General features: G+C 38.3%; 1 protein-coding gene across 21 annotated transcripts in view; it reads right to left on the reverse strand.

The window, feature by feature from the left end:
- Nucleotides 1-19333, reverse strand: part of TENM3 (teneurin transmembrane protein 3) — a 1290863-nt gene that overhangs the window by 71976 nt on the left and 1199554 nt on the right. For all 21 annotated transcript variants that reach the window (XM_054295903.1, XM_054295906.1, XM_054295901.1 and 18 more), the window contains 5 exons: nucleotides 13535-13745; nucleotides 12920-13021; nucleotides 12581-12775; nucleotides 11049-11249; nucleotides 7995-8180 (listed from right to left, as the gene is read on the reverse strand). In XM_054295903.1, coding sequence (XP_054151878.1) covers nucleotides 7995-8180; nucleotides 11049-11249; nucleotides 12581-12775; nucleotides 12920-13021; nucleotides 13535-13745 — 895 coding nt within the window. The remainder of the gene's footprint in view (nucleotides 1-7994; nucleotides 8181-11048; nucleotides 11250-12580; nucleotides 12776-12919; nucleotides 13022-13534; nucleotides 13746-19333) is intronic.

Below are 19333 nucleotides of genomic sequence, written 5' to 3' on the forward strand. Positions count from 1 at the left end.
TAAAATTCTTGTCCTGTCTTCCAAAGTGCTTGGGGGCAGCAGGCTTTGGTATCATTTGCAAATGCAATTCCTTCTATTCATCACTGAACAGTACTGAAAGCACATGTTCTTCCACTGTAAGCAGCTCATAGTCATCATCCATTCTCTGAGTTTGTAAGAACCTTGTCTTAGACAGACCATATGTTCAGAGCATTGCTGCCAATAGAGGGGGATTACAAACACTCTCCCCTTTTGATACTTTTTTGCTCCTAAATTTCCCTTTGCCCTTCTTGTAAAGGAGACCACATGGGTGGAATTACAGTTTCACACAATTTCACTTTTTTCCTCCTTACAACGGCCAAAACACTGTTGTCACCCCAAACTCCTATCTTTTTAATCATTTATGCATTTTAAACATTTGCAGAGAGGCCTGACATCACTGCAATTTATCCCTTGCCAAAATTGCAACTGTTCTTTGCAGCAATCATGTATGAGATTTGTATACAAAGGCACATAAGCCCCTTACCCTTCACATTTTTTGTTCTGGACATCATCCCAATTTTACTCTAAAGTAAGATTTCTAGCCATTATTACTGGAAAGCTACATATGTATTAGAATAAAAGGTTCAGTTATTTTTAGGATGTAGTAGACATAGGAAATTTGGCACTATTGGTAAGATCATGAGCAGTGCTGTTTTCTACTTAATATTAGTTTAGGTGGAAGAGGATTTAGAAGAAAGATTATATACCATTAAGGGGTTAAAACTATCCCACACGTACAGGCTGAAAAAGTTAATTTGAATCAACAAACTTGTGAAGACCTGCCTCAGATACAGGCAAAAACCTGACACTCACATTAAGAACTGCATAAAAGATAAATTTAGCTTGAAACCACATTAGGGCATGGATCAGGATGGGAAGCATTACAGTTTCCATCTTTCTCCCCGACTGAAAGTATTTAGAGAATGTGGTCTGACCAGCACGCAACAATAGAATGTACAAAAGCACTTACTCTCTGGCCACTTCAGCTCAAATAAGCTTCACAACAGGCTTTAAAATTCTTCACATCTCAGAGGATTCTGCTGCTTTCTGAAAATGTGCCTAACTTGAACTTCACATGTGGTCCTCATTTAAATGCAAATTAACCAATTAGCAATTTAAAGTATGCTAACAGTTAATTTGTATTTGAGATACTTGGTCTTGAAATGTGTTAAGATCTGACCAATAACTTACTTTTTTCATAGCTCCAAAAATGCATGCTCCATCTTAAATTCACCTGGCAATTGAGTATTTTTATGGTTACCAAATGTACAGATATTTGGCATATTCAAAGCTTGGTCTGGCAATTTAATAACATGCCCTTTAGGCACACGAAATACAAACCCCAATTTTTTTCTGAATTTCATGAAATCTTGTTAAACTGTGATTATCAGTCCTCTGGATGCCAAGAAAGTAATCATGTCTTCTTGCAGGCTTTTTGCATTGAGGGGCTAGGTATAAATATTGCTGTAAAATCCCAGCTGCAAAGCAGTCAGGTGTTTTGAAAGTAGGGTGTCACTCACAATACTATGGTGAACTAATTGAGACTGGATATAATTAGTTTTGAATACTTGATTGATTTTATCTGATAAAAACTGTTTGTCAAAGGTCATGCCTACATTCAGACACAATCTTATTTTTAAGATGAAACTTGTATTCAGGCATGATTCCATGAACCCATAACTGAAAAAACCCACAAATATAGGAATTTTGATAATTACGGAATGTATCCATACAGAAGTAATTACTACAATTTGAGGGACAAAAGATTTTAAAAGAATCATAAAATTTATGAAAAATTCCTGTGCATGCAATAAGGTACAATAAATATGGGAAGCATTAAACAGCTCTGCAATGTGAATATCGTCAGGAATTAAACTTCAAGAAAAGTGAGCCATGCTTGGCAATTAGCATCAGCACTGAAATGACAGTGGCCATCACAGTACTGGTTATCTGTGCTGCTAATGTGCAAATGTAGAGAAGATAGACCAAGCCCTCAAACTGGTTCATGACTTACTCTGTCGAGTGCACGTGTCAAAAATGTATAGTGTAATGATATACAGCCATATCAAGTTTTCTCTAAGCATCTCATTTAATTAACTGAAGGAACACATTTGTCTTGCTCTCTGATCTTTATACAGAGATAAAGTGTCATTTCCCTGCAGTCATATTTGAAATCTGTAGTATAAGGAGCCCCAAGCTAAACACGTGCTGAAGGAAACAGGTGCAGGCCATCTAACTTACTGGAGGAGATTCTGTCTCAGCATTCCTCAACACTTGCTGTACTTTGGTGCTTATGCTCATCTGATTGTGGCCACATGGAAAACAAGCACGCTGATGCCTTCATGCTTGTCCCCAGACAGAAAACCATTTTAATCAGTCACCAGTACAGTCTGTGCTAATGGAAACACACTTAAGGGAAAGTGCTCTACACTTATTTTTTTCATAATTCTGAATATCGAAGCCAGATGATATTCCAAATTTTCTGACTAAAATAAATGAAACTAGAAATTCCTTGCTGAGGAAAATTTTTTTTGTTTGACTGATTTGAATGTCATGCTACTGTTTTTCTTGCAAAGAAAAAGGTTAAAATAAATAATTTGCCTTTTTTTTTTTTTCAACTAAATTTTAGGGCAAATTCTTAGAAAATAAACCAATTAGATCCCAGTTCTCACTGGAATATAAACATAAGCTGTACACTTCTCAGTGAACCACCACTGGCTTTGATTTTCAGTTCTGCACACCAGGTAAAGCAGTCTCATGTGGCACACAAAAGTAGCATGGAAGTACTATGATGCTAACTTTAGCCCTCCTGAGGGATAAATATGAATGCTTAATGCCATTAATCCACATTTGCTCATTTATGTTTAGCGATATGCTTTCCATGCATACATATACAAATATTAATTTTGGATTGAAAGATAATCGTTCAACATGATAACAATTAAACAGCTGTAACCTGTCTTGTGTTAAGTAATGGAGCTGCAGGCAAGCTTAAAACAGATGGTCTTACCCACCCATGCTTAATGTTAAAGACTTAAAAAAGAGGTGTTGACAATTCTGAACAAGAAGGCATAGTTTTAATGCAAATTGGCAAATTTGCAATTTAGATTATGATAAAGCTAATTTAGTCTATAGAAAAAATTAGGCTGCATTGTAAAAGTGAGTTGTTTCACAGCACAACCATATAGCAGGTTCCCCACCAACATAATTATTTACTAATTTCATTCAGTTAACTGAGTTTAATGGAAAAACAGCTGGAAAAGTATTCATATGTATGGGCTTCCTATGACAGTTACCTTATATACTTATGGTACATGACAGTATATCACAAAAAATAATAGACTTTCTGAAATAATATCTGTTCCAATCTCATGAAACAACTACTCAGACAGGAGAGGGTCACTGAACTCATTGCAAGCCAGGACAGAAAGGAAACAAAAACATACTTTAGCACAACTCAGTTATGAAAACTTAATTACAGAGCAGATTTTCATCCAGGCTATCACCTAGGCACCAGCTGTGCATCTGCTGTCTTGTATCCCATTGAGATGCAGGTTGAGCTTCAATATATAATACATGGATGCTCACCTCAGACCCATGAATGTCACTTGCAGACCAAATAAACAATTGACTGCAGTAGCTCTGCAGTAACTGCTGATTTAACCTGTTCTCATACAGGGGGATACAGGGGATACAGGAAATTGTGAAAATTACATTAAACATTTTAGCAGTACCTGTTGTGACAGGACAAGGTGTAATGGTTTTAAAGTAAAAGAGGGCAGATTCAAACTAGACTTAAGAAAGTTTTATTCAGTTGGATGGTGGAACACTGGACCAAGTTGCCCAGAGAGATGGAGAATGCCCTAGAAACATTCAAGGCCAGGCTGCATGAGGCTCTCAGCACATGAGGCTCTGAGCAATTCTATTTGAAGATGATGCTGCTTACTGCAGGGGGGTTGACCTCTAAAGGTCCCTTTCAATCCAAATTATTCCATGATCCTATGAGTTTATGACTACAGTTCTCCTCTTCAGAGGGAAGAGATTATAAGCAACTCAAGTGCCTTAAACTGTTTAGTGCTTGAAACATACATTGCCTATATTTAGTTCAAACCTCTAAGATGATAAACAATAGCACCAGGGTTTGAGTTTTGCTAATTCCTATTAGATTCATTCATCAAAATGCTGAGCAAGTACTTATCTCTGAACATCTTTGATATAAATATGTGGAAGGATGCATTCAGAGCAAAGGCAGTGGCTCACAAGCGTGGCTGACAGCAGGTGAGGAATGGAAGTTGCACCATCCTGTGCCAAAGGCCCATAATGGAACAGTGGATATCAGCAACAGACAGCAGGTTTACTGCATCAGTCCAAACAATCTTGTCCACCTCACTATACTCATTGCTTCAAACAAATAGACCTCCCCTCCTCCCTGCTTTATGTAGTCTACTCTGTTCTCTATCACAAATGAAAGTATATAAAAAACATATGTATATTATTTCTCCAATCCAGTCCTGTCATCTTCAGCCTTAGGGAAACCCTGAGGTTTAACCCACACAAGCAGATGTCTAAATTTTTTTTCTGAACAAAAAAGAGCATACCTTTGCAATCACCTACAATTTTTCTTCCCAACATCCCGAAGTATTGAAATAAATTTAAAAAAAATCAATGAAATAGGTATTTGGCAGTTTAAAGTAATTAGCATTTCCTAATTCCATTTAAATATTTTGAGGTATATGTAAAAATCAGCATAACTCAAGAAGCAATCTAAGATTTAAATGATATTAGAGAGAAATACAACTAAGGACTAACTTGCTTTAATAAGGAGACAGGTTTTTTCCTTCATGCTATGTTTTAACACATATCAACTTACAATGCAAACAGCAGGCTAACTGAAAATGAGACTGGACAGACAGTTATCATTTAAGAATACATAAAAATTGTCAGCTGAGGTACAAAACATTTTTTTTACCATTTTGAATGGCATTCATGCTTTACAAAAATACCATAAATTCTTTGATCAAATGAGTTATGGATTGAGATGATTCAGTACATATTTCAGTTTGTGCCTCTGTGAGTAATGCATACACATCTGCCCCATTTTGAACATCCAGCCAGAGGTCTGGAGGGCTACTCCTTTCATAAAAAGTGAATTGCCCTTAAGATTTACAGTTTCTTTGCAATATTCCTTTCTCAAAGAAGCTGTTAATTTTGGCTGCTGCACTTCATAGGGCTTCCAGCTAATAGCTGCAACAAAGAAACACATTTGCATTTCTAAAATACTTCACAGTACCTCAGCTAAATGGTTAATGACTTTTAGAAATAAGAAGGGTGCAATTGCTTATTTTTAGACATATAAAGGGGGAGTGAGTAGGCTTCTTTCACACACATAACACAAATTATGCAAATATTCTGCTACTAAGTAGAGAGTTGTAGGTAGCATAAAATGCCTGGATTACATATGGAGGGTGACAATAAAAAATTGGTTTGCATAGTCCCTTGTGTTTTGAAATTCATTGCTCAGAAAGAGCTACTACCTACTGTAGATGAGAGAAAAGCAAATTGACTCTTCATCTGCCAAGCTAAGGAGGCAGCAATTTTTCCCCCACGAAGTTGAAATATTGTTGGAAATGAGCAATAAAATGACCTGGATTCTCTGTAACATGGAAAGAAACAGGTCTAAAAAAATAAATCTAACAGCAGGCTAAAGCCTGTACCTTGTTACCTGCCTTGGAGGCTGTAAGGGCAATATAAACAAATCAAACTATCTTTACAGCAGCAGCCAGAAAGTAAACACCCATTTAAAGAATAAACAGGTGGAAAGACAAACCTGCTTTCCCAGTGCTGAGGAAAAACTTGTTTGTGCTTAATATGTTGGAAAAATTGTTCAAGAGCAGTTCATCCGTGTATAACTGCAACCCTTGAAATGCTGCCAAGGTCAGTGAGACCAACAGCAGAGTGATCTGCTGAGTAATTGCTCGTTGGCAAGTTAAGGCAGTCAGGGGAAAGGCTTTATCCGACTTCTAAATATTTACTTTGTTTTATTGTTCAGAAAGCAGTTCTCTCCCCACCTCTCCACTCTCTTTGTCAGCATGTTTTCTGGAAGCTCCTCAAAAACATTAACCCTATTGATTCTCCCTCTGCTTCTGCAGATGCATCTTGATTACCTCTCCCTCATATGTTCGAGCAATTTCATTAGTAAATAACAAAAACTCCAACCCAACCAACCAACCAACCTTTACAAATCAATTGTGATTGCTGTAAAAAATAATTCTGAAGTCAATCTTATTACTTTCACACCTGACTCCCTTCTAAAAAAGAAAACCTTGCCTCATCTTCTGGGCACAGTGACGTGGGTATTAATTAACACAGCTATAATAGGCCCTCATTTTCCCTGCCCTCAAAGCTCTTATTTACCACTGCTTCTCTTACAGCACCACCACCTGCCCCTCAGCCAGGGCTGTAAAATACCTGGGAGCACAGCTTGGGTTTTGCTATTTTCTAGATACTCATTATAGTATTTTCTAGATACTCATGTCCCTGTTATGGCTTAGCTGTGCTAACACATTCAGAGTTAGAGCCCTTCCAAAACTTCCATGGAAGCTAAAATTCTCCAGGCTCTTTTTCGCTTGTGGCAAAAGCAAATCACGCTACATTCACATCCACTGTAGTCAGACTTACTGTCCTATCCTGTTGCTTCAGCTACATCACCTCTTTTAACCATCTCTTCTCCATCTATCCAAACACAGAACCATGTGAGATTTTTTACTTATTGGACTTTTTTTGATTATTCAGATTATCCATGATTTCCTCATCACTCAGTGTTATGCTTGCCTTTGTCTGACCTGTGGCTACTTCTTTTGTTGCCAATTCAATCCACCTCAAAGTGCTTAGCCATGATGCTTCTCATACTTGGGTGATGTGCCCCATGAATACTGCAGTCACAGGGTTAGTCCTGGCATGGCCTCTAATGAGCTTCACGAAATGCTCTCCACTCACCAAAGTGCAAATTAGTCATCTCTTATATGCAGAGCATTGCCAGTTCCTCTGCCTGGGCCTCCTACCTGTTGTCATGCAGTAGTTTTTCTATGTGGCTCTGCCAATATAAAAAATTGTTTGGATAGGACCCCACTCCACTGTTACAGACCTGCAGCATCTTACACAAAGGGGCATTAGTGCGGAAGGGAATTTCTTAGCACTATAGCTCCATGTTTTCTTAGTGCTCCTATTTATATGCATGATTTCTCATGCTAGCTCACTGTCAAAGCCTGTGTAGTGGAGAAGGATATCCTGCTCTACACAGGACATATAGACTCTAAATGATCGGGTACAAAAAGCTCCATTGAGAATGGTATAGTAACTTCCAAAGGTTTTCAGGCACTAGAACTAACTTGGTTACAGAAACTGTAACAAGGGTGGCTTCTTCCCAATCAGCTGTATTAAACTGCTGTTACGTTATTGACACGTAAGAAATTTGACAGTATTCTAAAATAGAACATTATATTGACAAGAAGATAATTGTGGGCAGTTAGGTATTTTTTACATGGCAGAAGTGACATTTTTATGCAGACAAGTCACTTTTTAGTGCTTCTTCTCCTTAAAAGAGAAAAAAAGAAAGAAAAACAATAGGGAACTTCATTTTCAAAAGACATAAAGCTATCACATAACAATAGAAAAGCACAAATCAAATAGTATATTTACCGTTCAAAATAAAAGTAACCTCCCCCATAGTGAAAGGCAGTTAAAGGGAAAAGATTGAAGAGGAAATTCTTCCACCTTCTCTTCATGGCAAGCTAGCTATGAAGAACTTGATCAGCCATTATATAACCATTTCCTTTCTTAAAATATCAATTCATTTTCACAGACTGACACATGCAAACACTCTCTTTGAAGAAACACTTTCAAAGCGACACACTTGTGATTGAGAGGCGGCCAGCAGCGCCGGCCGGTTGCGCTTTGCAGCGCGGGCAGCCTACCAATGGTGCAGTGCTCTCCGTTCCATCCCTGGCTGCACTCGCACTTGCCGTCCTTGCAGGTGCCGTGCTCGGCGCAGCGCGGGTGGCAGGCGCGCTGGCTGCAGGCCGCGCCCGTCCAGCCCTCCTCGCAGCGACACGCGGCGCCCACGCACACGCCGTGCGCGCCGCAGTCCGCCGAACACAGCTCTGCGGGGACAGGGAGAACAAGAAAGGCATGGCAAGAATAAGAAAGGCAAAATCTTTGAAAGCTAAATCAAAGGAATTTACTGCGAAAGACATTTTCACTTGCGATTCAACAGAATAGAGAGCACAGTTTTATCTCTTTGCTAATGCTCTTTTGGTTAGCTGGCAGACTTAAGTGATGTTTAAACGTTCACAGGTCTTTTGCTAGCTTGCGGTAATTTTGAAGCACGTTTCTTTGTGGTCACGTTGGTCTTAAGAGTAACCTTTTGTATCTTAGATTATATGGCACTCATACCTACCAGAAGTTACACTGTACTCACAGTGACAAAATGACAAAATGTAAGGTATACCTTGATCATTGTCTGTGGTGAGTGAAAATCTACTATGACAAAGTTCAAATTAGCAAGGTTTCCCCTCCATACTCCTCTCCCTGCTTTCTTTCAAAGTTGAAATGTACCATTACTGACACATTTTTCATTATAAAGAATCAGCCTTAGTGAAACAAATTAGCACTATGCTGACACACTGACACATCTGTAAAGTATAAAAGATCATTTTACTCTTTTACTTTCAGTAAATTTGTATCAGTGACAGCTATGAACAGTCTGGTTTCAATAATAATTTGTTAAAAAAATAAATCAACATACAGCAATTTAACTTGTCATTTACATATAGTAACAGGATCTTGTATCTGATAGAATAATTAAAAAATATGTTAACAGCCAAAGGTAGTCAGAGGCCAAACAACACATATTAAGTCTCAGCTAACATAAGATGATAATTTACACTGCCAGATTTTGTATTTACCATTTTGGTTCATTTAGTCAGACTCCAGCAAACTTTACTTCTGCTAAGCAGAAAACAGAAAAACAAAGAGATACAATACAGCCTGAGGGACTTTTTAGTTCCTTGGCATGCAGCTGGCTGTAGCCATGTATGGTTCACAGAAATACTATATTTAAGTTTTTTTTTTCCTTGCAAAAGACAGCAAGTAGTTCAACAATAAAAGATCAAATCATTTTTTATAGCAAAAGAAACTCGAATTCAGTGCAAGAAAGGTTTCCAGTTTCCTCATCAACAGTGTTTTTCTCTCTGCTGTCTCAAAGTGCTGTAGAACATAAAACACAGTATCAAGGAGCTGTGACATTTCCTGTAAGAAAGAGCCCAAAACCTTTATGGAGAAAGACAGCTGTAATTTCCCCCTCCTTTCCCTCCCACCAACTATACAGCATTTTATATCTACTTTGAATTAAATTTTTGATTAAAAGATGCAAGACGATTTGATTAACTTGAGTCACAAAACGTCACTGCAGCTCCAAGAAAGAAAGGTTTATTTCTCTTCAATCTAATCAATTTTTCATTAGGGTGAAGGTGTTTATCAGCTTTTAGCACACCAGCTTTGAGCAAGGTGCGTCAATCTTTGTAATGAATTTATTAATTAGAGTTAATTTAATTGAAGTGGAATTGAAGGGCTAATTAACGGACAAACTGCTGATGAAGATAGAGGAAAGCTCTGCTGATTTCAAACGTATAAAACCCTCTGATGGAAGTAACTCATTCTTTTCTTCATCTAACAGCTTAACAACACGTTTATGGGTAAGATTTACTTTTTTTAGTGTACTGCTTTGAAGGTCATTTTGCACTGCTTCAGCAAATAATCTCTGCATGTTCTTACAAACATTCTTTTTTGAGTCTGACACACTTGAGATATTTGAGATCAGAAACATTTTATGTTATTTTAATAACAAATCATTCCATGAAACATAAGTCAAAGATGAAGCGTAACTGGCCATCAAAAGAAGCGCAGAGGATGTGTCAGTAAATAGGGGATCCATGTTTTGCCTGAGAACTAGACAGGGTCTAACACAAAAAGCCATTTTTATTGCTAGAAACAGAAAGGGATTTTTTCTTCTAAACAAAATTCACAGAAGACAACATTTTCTTCTCTTTGTCACTTTTTTCTTGCATGTTTGGAACTCAATCACTCCCGTATGCATAAACCATTATGAAGTACCACAGATCCTGGTCAGGAAGTGCATTTGTTTCAAAAAGATGGTTCCTCATGAAAAAGTTATATTTATTCATAAGCTGGCATAAACTCAGCTAGCCCATGTGTTCAGTTTTCATTAACAAAACGTCTGAGTTCTTAGATGAACTGGTTTAGACAAATACATGTCTCACGGTTAGACATGATTTCTTTTTTGATATGTGGCTACCAAACAAGATTCTAAAAAGTCGTCTTTGTCAAAAAACTGCTGTCATACTTTATAAATATTTAGATTTTGCTCTCTGTGCTGGTACCTCTAGTTTTCTCCTTTTGTTTCTAAGCTCAGACTATAGTTTTAATAAGCTCAGTTCCATATTTCAAAAAATTCCTCTGCTTCTTCACTTGTACCAATTCCTTCCACCCTAGCAGCCTGTATTCTGCCTTGAAAGCTGTTTAAGACTCATTCTTGCATTCCCTTTGCCTTCAAACTTGAATGCTCTCTGCTTTTCAGGAGAATTACCTCAAATTAGCTGGAGAGATTCTTAAAATGTGAATGCCCCTGGTTTCACTAGTGTAGTTTTAAGTTTCTAAGTGGATGTATTAGGAAATATCCATATCATGCAAAGAACATTCTGAGCTTGCTTGTGAAATACCTGAAGTTGCCAGACGAAGGCAGTTAAAAGATACAAACAAATACATGGATTTTCAAATCTTTCAAACACATCAATTATTTTGAACCTTTGAATCAATTTACAGTTCATGCTGAAGTCAACTCCAAGAGATCAATCAGCTCAGCAGGTCAGGTCCTAACACAGTAATGTCATTAAAATGCTGCCATTCCAGACATCAACATTTTATAAAATGCCAGTGCTTTTAACTCTTACCATTGGAGCAATCTGGACCTGTCCAGTTGGGGTCACAGGTGCAGCTCCCGCTCTCCTGCAGGTAGGTGCCATGCCCAGAGCACTGGTCAGAGCACATGGTCTTCAGGATCTCACAGTTGCTGCCCCCCCAGCCCGGGTTGCAGTGGCACTCGCCGTGGATGCACACACCGTGGCTGGAGCAGCCTGGGTCCAAGCAATCCGCTGCAGGGAGAGGACAAACAGCAGCTTAAACCTGTCAATCCTAACAACAGTAATTAACCCAGAGGTGCGAAGGGCACTTTTGAGCTTCATTCACATTTCAAGACCTTAGGAAATAGGCAGCATAGCACCCATCTGGAAAGTAAACAGCATGCTGAAGCTGAGAAGTTCACCTATCTTTCATGGCAATGAATGAAAAAAAGACAGAGTGGACTATGATCTCTTTGTGCCAGCCTCCCTTCTCTGGCTACAAGGTAAATCACTCTTTGTCCTCACTTCTTACATAGCTGCAATTTTCCTTGCAAGAACACTTCCCTTTCACACCACTTTCTGATCCTGTAAATTTTGTGCATGCACATAAATGACATCAAGACAATTACAGGTTACCACTGAATCAATGGAGAATCTTTCAAGGTTTGATCATTTTTCTGACTTACAGCAAGACTGGCTTTGGCACTTGGGTAAGTGATCTTGATTCTGCCTAATCATAACGGAGTAAGTGTTGGATTCTCTGCAGCACTATTCCCTGGTACTACTGACCCAATCCACTACCACATAGTTGTGACAGCTATACAGGACCCTCAGATTGTTTCAGAAATGAATGAGTTGCATACTGTCTATCTGTCTTAATTCACTTGTGCTTTAGATGATGAGATTTAATTCAGCAATTTGACTCAATAAAATGTTACACTTGTAGGGTCAATGGCCTGAAAATTTAATTCCAGAGACTTAATTGCATTACTTTGTATGTGGCAATCAATAAAATCAATTTGATTGGGGAAGAAAATAGCAGTTTTTAGTCCCTTAAAAAATAGAATGGAAAATGAACTGCATTTTGCAGCACACCAGAACGAATATTATTATGCATATCTCTGTAATACAAGAAAAATGCATCATTTTCCCCCCTGCTGCATTTGAATCAACACTTTCCACAATATGGTCAGTGGAAAAGACTACTAACAAATGCAATAAATTAATGACTACTCTATACTTGAAAAATTCAATAAGAACTCCTACATATGTGTTTCATGTGCTTTCTTCTTAGCTGATTTCAGCCAGATGAAACCCAAATATACTGGCAAGTAAAAATATTATATGCATGTTACTTTGAATTTTCCCACTGCTTACTTGAGAATAAATAAAGCACAAAAACTCTGTAGAATTCAGCGATACTAGTGATTCCAAACTTGATTTGTAGTATTGTAAAATGATTTTTGAAGAAACAGAGTTAGTGCATAAGACCTAAATCCAGAGCAAAATTTATAGAGCCAGATGTGCCAGCTGTTAACCTGACCAACAACAGCTGGTGCTAGCAAAAATATTTACTCATTTACCTTCTTCACAGTTTTCTCCTTTGTATCCAGAGTTGCAGGCACAAGAGCCCATGATGCAAATGCCCCGTCCCCCACACTGGGGATCGATGCACTGACTCGTAGGCACGTCACACTCGGTGCCCTTCCAGCCACTGTAGCACAGGCAGCGCCCTTTGGAGTACTGCCCATTGCCACTGCACAGCACCGGGCAGGCTGCTGCGGAACAGAACACAGCACAACTATCAGAATAAAGATTTCACCAAAGCTTTATAAAGAAGAACATCTGAGATGTTGCTTTTCTGATGTATTTCTCTTCATGCTCACTTAAACTGACTTGAGAAAAGCATTGGGCTGATTTACCTCTTGAACAATCGGGGCCCAGAAACCCGGCAAAACAATGGCAGGACCCAGAAACACATTCACCGTTACCATGGCAATTTCGGGGGCATTCCACCACAGACTCTGGAAGGAAAAAGAGAAGGATAATTCACAGGTGCCCACTGCATGAAGTAGCTATCATTTGAGCCACTACTAACTGACAGTTTGTTCTCACTCTGAGAAGTGTTTACATTTGTTTTGTTTGGAGAGCATGAACAGCTGTGACTTCCTACTGCTGATGCCCCCACTATCTTATACTCCAAAAAAAAGGCTAAAATTATAAGTGTAAAACTACATGAGATCCATACTTAAAATCTAATCCTGTACAATTTCATACATACTTCAAAACAGCATCCTTCTTTCAAGCACTGTTTCACTAGAAGTACTTATGCCTTTGACTAAGAAATTAAAACCCTTATGCCTTAGATCAAGGAATTAAACTATGGACTCTGTGTTTTATTCTGAGTAGCAAAAGAAACACATAAGTGGAAAACCTGCAAAAAAAATAGATCATTTAACTATGAAAACCTTTCTATGAATTCCTAAAAGCCTGACCCCAAGCTAGTGTTTGGTAAGAGCTTTAAAGATTATGCTTACCTATAATTATGGTATTAAAAGACACCTGCTCTGCATTTTTCCCATCATTATAAAAGGCCAGGTGCCAGATGCCAGAATCCAAATACTGGATAAAACCTGCCTCGTGGAGGCTGACGGACCTCGCCTGCCGTCCTGCTCGCTCCGACTCCAGCAGGTTGCGTTGCTCCCTCGCAATCAGCCGGCTGCCATCCAGGAGCTCCACAAAGTCATACTGCAACGAAGCACAGAACAGAGCTTGACAGGGCCATGGCACCACCCTGACAACATGCTTGCATTTAGACCAAGTTTTCTTCTGGAGCAGGGAAGGAGGAGCTGAAACCAACCCTTTCTTCTTCCTTTGCTCCTTGGTAAGCATTCACATAAAATTACCAACTAGTTCTCATGCTTATCAGGAAGACTTTTTCAGTAGAAAGTGGCCAATGAACCCATTTCATACACTGTGGGGGAAGAAAATAGCAGTTGAAATGAGTCTGCAGTCATGACTGGCACCATAATTACAGGTGAGAGCTAACTTTCAAACTGTATTACATACATATGGGCAAATAATAATAATACTATCCGATACCAATAATCTACTTTTCTTAATTTAATTCCAGATGAAGGATTAACTGCTCAATCCCCCTTTTGTATCGTCTGGAATTTTTGAGGAAGGAGGGCAAGAGCTTTACTTCTCATCACAGAAGGTCAAAACAGGAGAAGGAAAGCAGAAAACATTGCAACTACCAAAGATGACAAACTGAACAAGCCCCATGGTGGTATCCCAGGTCAATGGACAGCACATACTGAATTTTAACAGCTAACATGGGGCTTGGAAAAATGTAGTAGCATCTGAGCTGATAAAACAAGTAAACTCACAACACAAGTTTTTATGCATGTTATGCACCTTAATTAGGCCTAAGGCACCTGGAGGGCTAAAACCGCTCCAGGCCCTACACTGCTTTTACACTATCTGGAGTCTGTTCTCAGGGCTTGAAAGTTGTCTTCTGCATGTTGAACATGTAAAGATCAATACATATAGAGCAAAATAAAACAGGTAGGAAAACTGAAGAGCATTCTTGCTTATGGCAGAGGGTATCTACTTTTACAGCTAAGACTGTTCAAAGTTTCAGTTCTACTGTGACACACGTTTATCGTATGAAGTGAACTGTAGCACATAAACCTTCAATCTTTCCACATGTTGAAGATCTCTCTCAAATGAAATTACATCCAGGGCCTTTTAGAGTAAAGGCCAGCATGTGAGCCACTGATTCACCTGAGCTGGGATAAGATCAGTTCCTAGGACCAGAGGATCAGTGATTTTCGACCCTGACTTGTGACCTTCAGACACTGCTCCTCAGACAAAAGAGAATATGATAGCTTTTATCCTGGAACAAGGGTTTAAGTACTTATGCTCTCTTTTGGAAATTGCAGGCCAAAATTCACTGGTATTGTAAGATTGCTCCTCCCCAGTACTCAGAATCATTGTCCCACCAGCCAGGAAGGAAATGCATGGTTAACATGACTCTATCAACACCTGAGACACTTTTCCAGCGACGTCTGGAGGAGCAGGACAGCACACAGTGTGATGAGGATGCGCAGGAGCCGTGCCTCGGCAGCTCTGTATGCGCTGCACCGCACGGAAACCAATGCGATCACTTTGGGAGAGCAATTATTCAAAACCACTCAACACTCTCATTTGTCAGAGTATTAAATATTTATCTTATTTTGTGAGAGAGAGAGAAACAATTTTGGCTTTTTTTCACTCCTGCCTCTCCAGAGGTTTTAGTATTTTTAAAAAGGGAAGGCTCAGGGAGCTCTGAGTTTTAACAGGTCACTCATAGACATTAGTGGTGACTTTGTAATTTGTATATGGCAAGAGGCCACTTTTGTAGAAGAACAATTTCAGATTAAAACTGTATCTTTGATACAGGAACAAGTGGCTACACCAATTTATTGGCCACTAATGGCAGACAAGCACAGTACAATTCACAATTTTGTATTTGTAATGTAATAAGGACATATGCTGTTATCAGAACACCATTTTAGACTACACTTAAAAAGCCATACAGAAGGGAAATCACTGTTCATTTTGTCCCCCAGAAAAAAAAAAAAAAAATTGATCTTAACTAACCCTTTTAAAGGCTGCTTTTTTATATTTGAGACATGGCAACAAAAACAGACCGGAAAAACAATTATCTTCATAAGCAAAACCATACCAATTTTATTTTCCTTCTATGAGGACAAATTTATTTTGTTTACATTGAGTCTAAATGTGATGATTTGCCTTACCACTCCACACAGTTTTGCTTTAAACCAAAGTCTCTTTTTTATTCCTAAAAGTCTCTTTAAATAAACATATTGATTCTCTGGCTGCAATGGAACTGACATTTTTAGAAAGTGTCACAAAGACTTTCAGACTTGCATTGATTGAGTTTTGAATGGACAGCCACCGTCAATTATTTCTGGTTGATTTATTTATGATTCCCCAGAAAGAGAGCTATGCATCTCAGATCAGTCTGTGACACACAAATAGTAGCTCTGCTTGAGACTAATTTTGACACCTAAAGAGAATAAAGCAAAACAACCAAAAATTCTGTCCTGAATACGATGCATCAAACCATTTCCTACATGCTATATCTCTATTATTTTGGATTATGGGACAGAACAAGCATTAAATTTTCTCCATTCTGTTACTGTTTAATTAATACAATTTTCAGCGATTTATAGAAATAGTTTAAATACAATTCATCCTATTACAAGACAAAGGTGTAAAGACTTCTTGAAATCTGTTCCAAGCTTATTTCTATCACACTTTTCTTATGTCCCTTGCAATAGAAGGATAATTGACACCAGAGGTTGTACAGTTAGGGACAGATATTGACTACAGTGTCCTCTTACTCACTGTAAGGTTTTAACTAGGTACAAAAAAGAGGTGGATAAATCAGCAAAGGGTACAGGAGAGAAGTGGAGAACAAGGTGGCAAATGTAAAAGTCAAGTTTTGCATTACAGTCAAAGGTGACAGTGGAGAGAAGACAGACATTGGTAGAAACACCAAAGTTGTAAGGAGAGAGCTAAAGAAAATTGTGCATGTGGTTATACATGTAGGGTATCACAGGCACACGAGCAAAGACTTTGGAGGAGGACAGGTGACAAGGCAACTTTACAAATGCTGGCAGAGTGCAGGAAGTAATAAGTTCTCTATTATTTAATGTAAGATCTGAAAATTCAAATACTGACGTTTGAGAAACAAGCAGCAGTTGCTCATTTGCATAAAAGTTTGTTATTAGCACTTGTCATTCTGTGACTAGAAGATAAGGGCAGATAGCATTCAAGAGACACAGACATGAAGTGATATATGTGAGTGAGATCCTACTTTTCAAAGTCCTCATGAAACAACCCTAGCTTTACACATCCAAAGATGGGCTCTAAGCCAACTTTTGTCATTATAGGATGTGCTCTTTGAGCTATGGTAGACAGATTATGGAAATAAGAGCTCAATAATTAAAAAAGAAAAAAGCAGACATAATTAAGGCATTGAATGAAACCATCACAGTTTAACACTTCTTATGTTCTGGGCTGTTCTGGTCTCCACACCTTGAAAAAGCTGCATTAAAACAGGATAACTTTCAGAAAAGGATAAACAAAGGACTGAAAAAGCTTTCATAAAAAGAATACTGAAACATTCTGGAAAAAATGCAACTCAATGATAACACTAGAGATCCCTTAATCAAGTGTGGCATGAAGAAGAAATTAATGAAAAATTCTGCTCTGCCTCTTCCAAAACACTTTCAACAGTGTGTCAAACAAAAGCTACTGTCTCAAAACACACTGAGGAGTACAGTGTGAGATGTGTAGTGAAGCCCTGCTGCAAATGTCACAGATGCTAAAAGCTTCCATGGATTCAAAGGTGACTAGGCAAATTCACAGGAAAAAAGAATCTATCAAAGATTTGTAGACAAATGAAAGACAGCATCTTTGACTCAGCAAAGTCTTTCAGCCCTAAAACTCTGGAGGCCAAAAGGATATTGTGGGAAGAATAACTACAACACTATCATGCTGCTTTACTGATCTCTCTGTGTCTGCTCACGGCCCCCATCACAGACAGAAGGCCAGATGGGCCTTGACCAAACTCAGCATAGACATTCATGTGTTTGTCTGCCATGTTCCTGTGACACTTGGAGCCGCATGAGTGAGCTGCCTTGTCTAATGGGCAGGATGGAAGTGAAGGATGGAAGTGGAATGGAAGGATGCAGTGAAGCCAAACATCAGCTGTTAGTCTGTCCCTGTTACCTCTGCCTAGCTTGCAGTTAGGAACTTTTGTTGGTACAAGCCATAAGAGTTAGGGGAAATACGAAAGCAAGAAATGGACTTATCCTTGTAATCCCCTCAGTGTTCTATTTCATTAGATGTCTTTTTGCCAAAACACCTTATTTTGTTTACATAAGCTACTGCACTTAAATATGTATTTTATCAGGATGAGTTGTGTCCTCATCAAAGCCCTGTGTTAGGACTTAGTTGGAGAAAGGCCTAAACTGTCAAGACGTATTTTATTCCATTTTTTTCCCCCCACATGAAGGAGCATGGTCTCAAATAAAACCCCAACTGCTTACTGAAACTGCATTTTCAGGAGATTACATACATACTTTATCTCAGACACTTAAACTGGACATCATTGGGTTCAAGGCCATATAAACATTCTGATAAACCTGTACCCTTGGGAAGCTCTAGCAGCCTTGTAAGTTCAGTAGGGCACTGATAAGTAAGCATGCCTAATTTTTCAGTGTATCAAATGTCAGTCAATGGTTTGTAAAAAATACTCTAATTATATACTAGGCAAAAAGTGGACAAAAGAGCTTGCCCTATATCCTGGGAACAGTATATCCAAAACGTCAAGCAGGACTCACATATGATACTTTCTGTTGTATCATACTTAAACATTAGTAAAAACTTGGAGTCTGTAACACAGAGGACAGGAAACAGATTTAGTAGTCTCTGTGTTTTTTGGATAAAGGGCACTCCTATTTCAATCTTTTCACAGGCTAAGGAATCAAGTAAAGATCATTTTTTAAATAGTCATAATTACTTGCATAACTTCTCATATAAATGCATAGTCTAGATCAGCTTCTTCAGTTTTACACATTCCCCTAACCCCTGTTACTGTTATCATTGAGATGGCATTTGTATTCCAAACCCGTACTTCAAATGGCTGATTACTTTTTGAATCAATTTTCTTTATGCTAGAATTTCATGTGGTTGTTGTCAGCCTGAGGGTGGGTGTTCATATGTGAAGGTCTGAAGAAAATCCATTTAATCATTATTATGAAGATCAAATTTTTAAGTAAACATGAGTGCACTTTCTGCATTCAGTAAAGTGTTTGTACTTTAATGGAAACTAAATTACAAAATAAAGTTAATGTAACATTCCATGACTTTACTTGCTTTGCTAACCCTTCCTCTGTTGTTTTTGTCTGTTAAGTAGGTGTAATAATTATTAATACATTAGTAATATATTTCTATACAGTACATATTTTAAAAGCTATACCTGAATAAAAAAAAGCAAGCAAATAATTTAAATAGTGCAGTAGCATGAAAATATTTTTTTTTTAAAATGGGACTGAATTGAAATATATGAATTTTGCACCTATGGATTTGCTGCTACACCTATGGATTTGCTGCTATGTATCAGATATAATCAGTCAAGCTTTGATACAATTATACCATCTGGTTACTATACTTAGATTTGTGTCCATGACAAACCCATACACTCAAAATAAAAATCACTAAGATATTTCTCCAAATATGGTAGAAGAAAATGAACT

The sequence above is a fragment of the Melozone crissalis genome, unplaced genomic scaffold (genome assembly GCF_028551555.1).
Source record: "Melozone crissalis strain CALT ecotype California unplaced genomic scaffold, PUWL_Pcris_2 ptg000006l_1, whole genome shotgun sequence".
Lineage (NCBI taxonomy): Eukaryota > Metazoa > Chordata > Aves > Passeriformes > Passerellidae > Melozone > Melozone crissalis.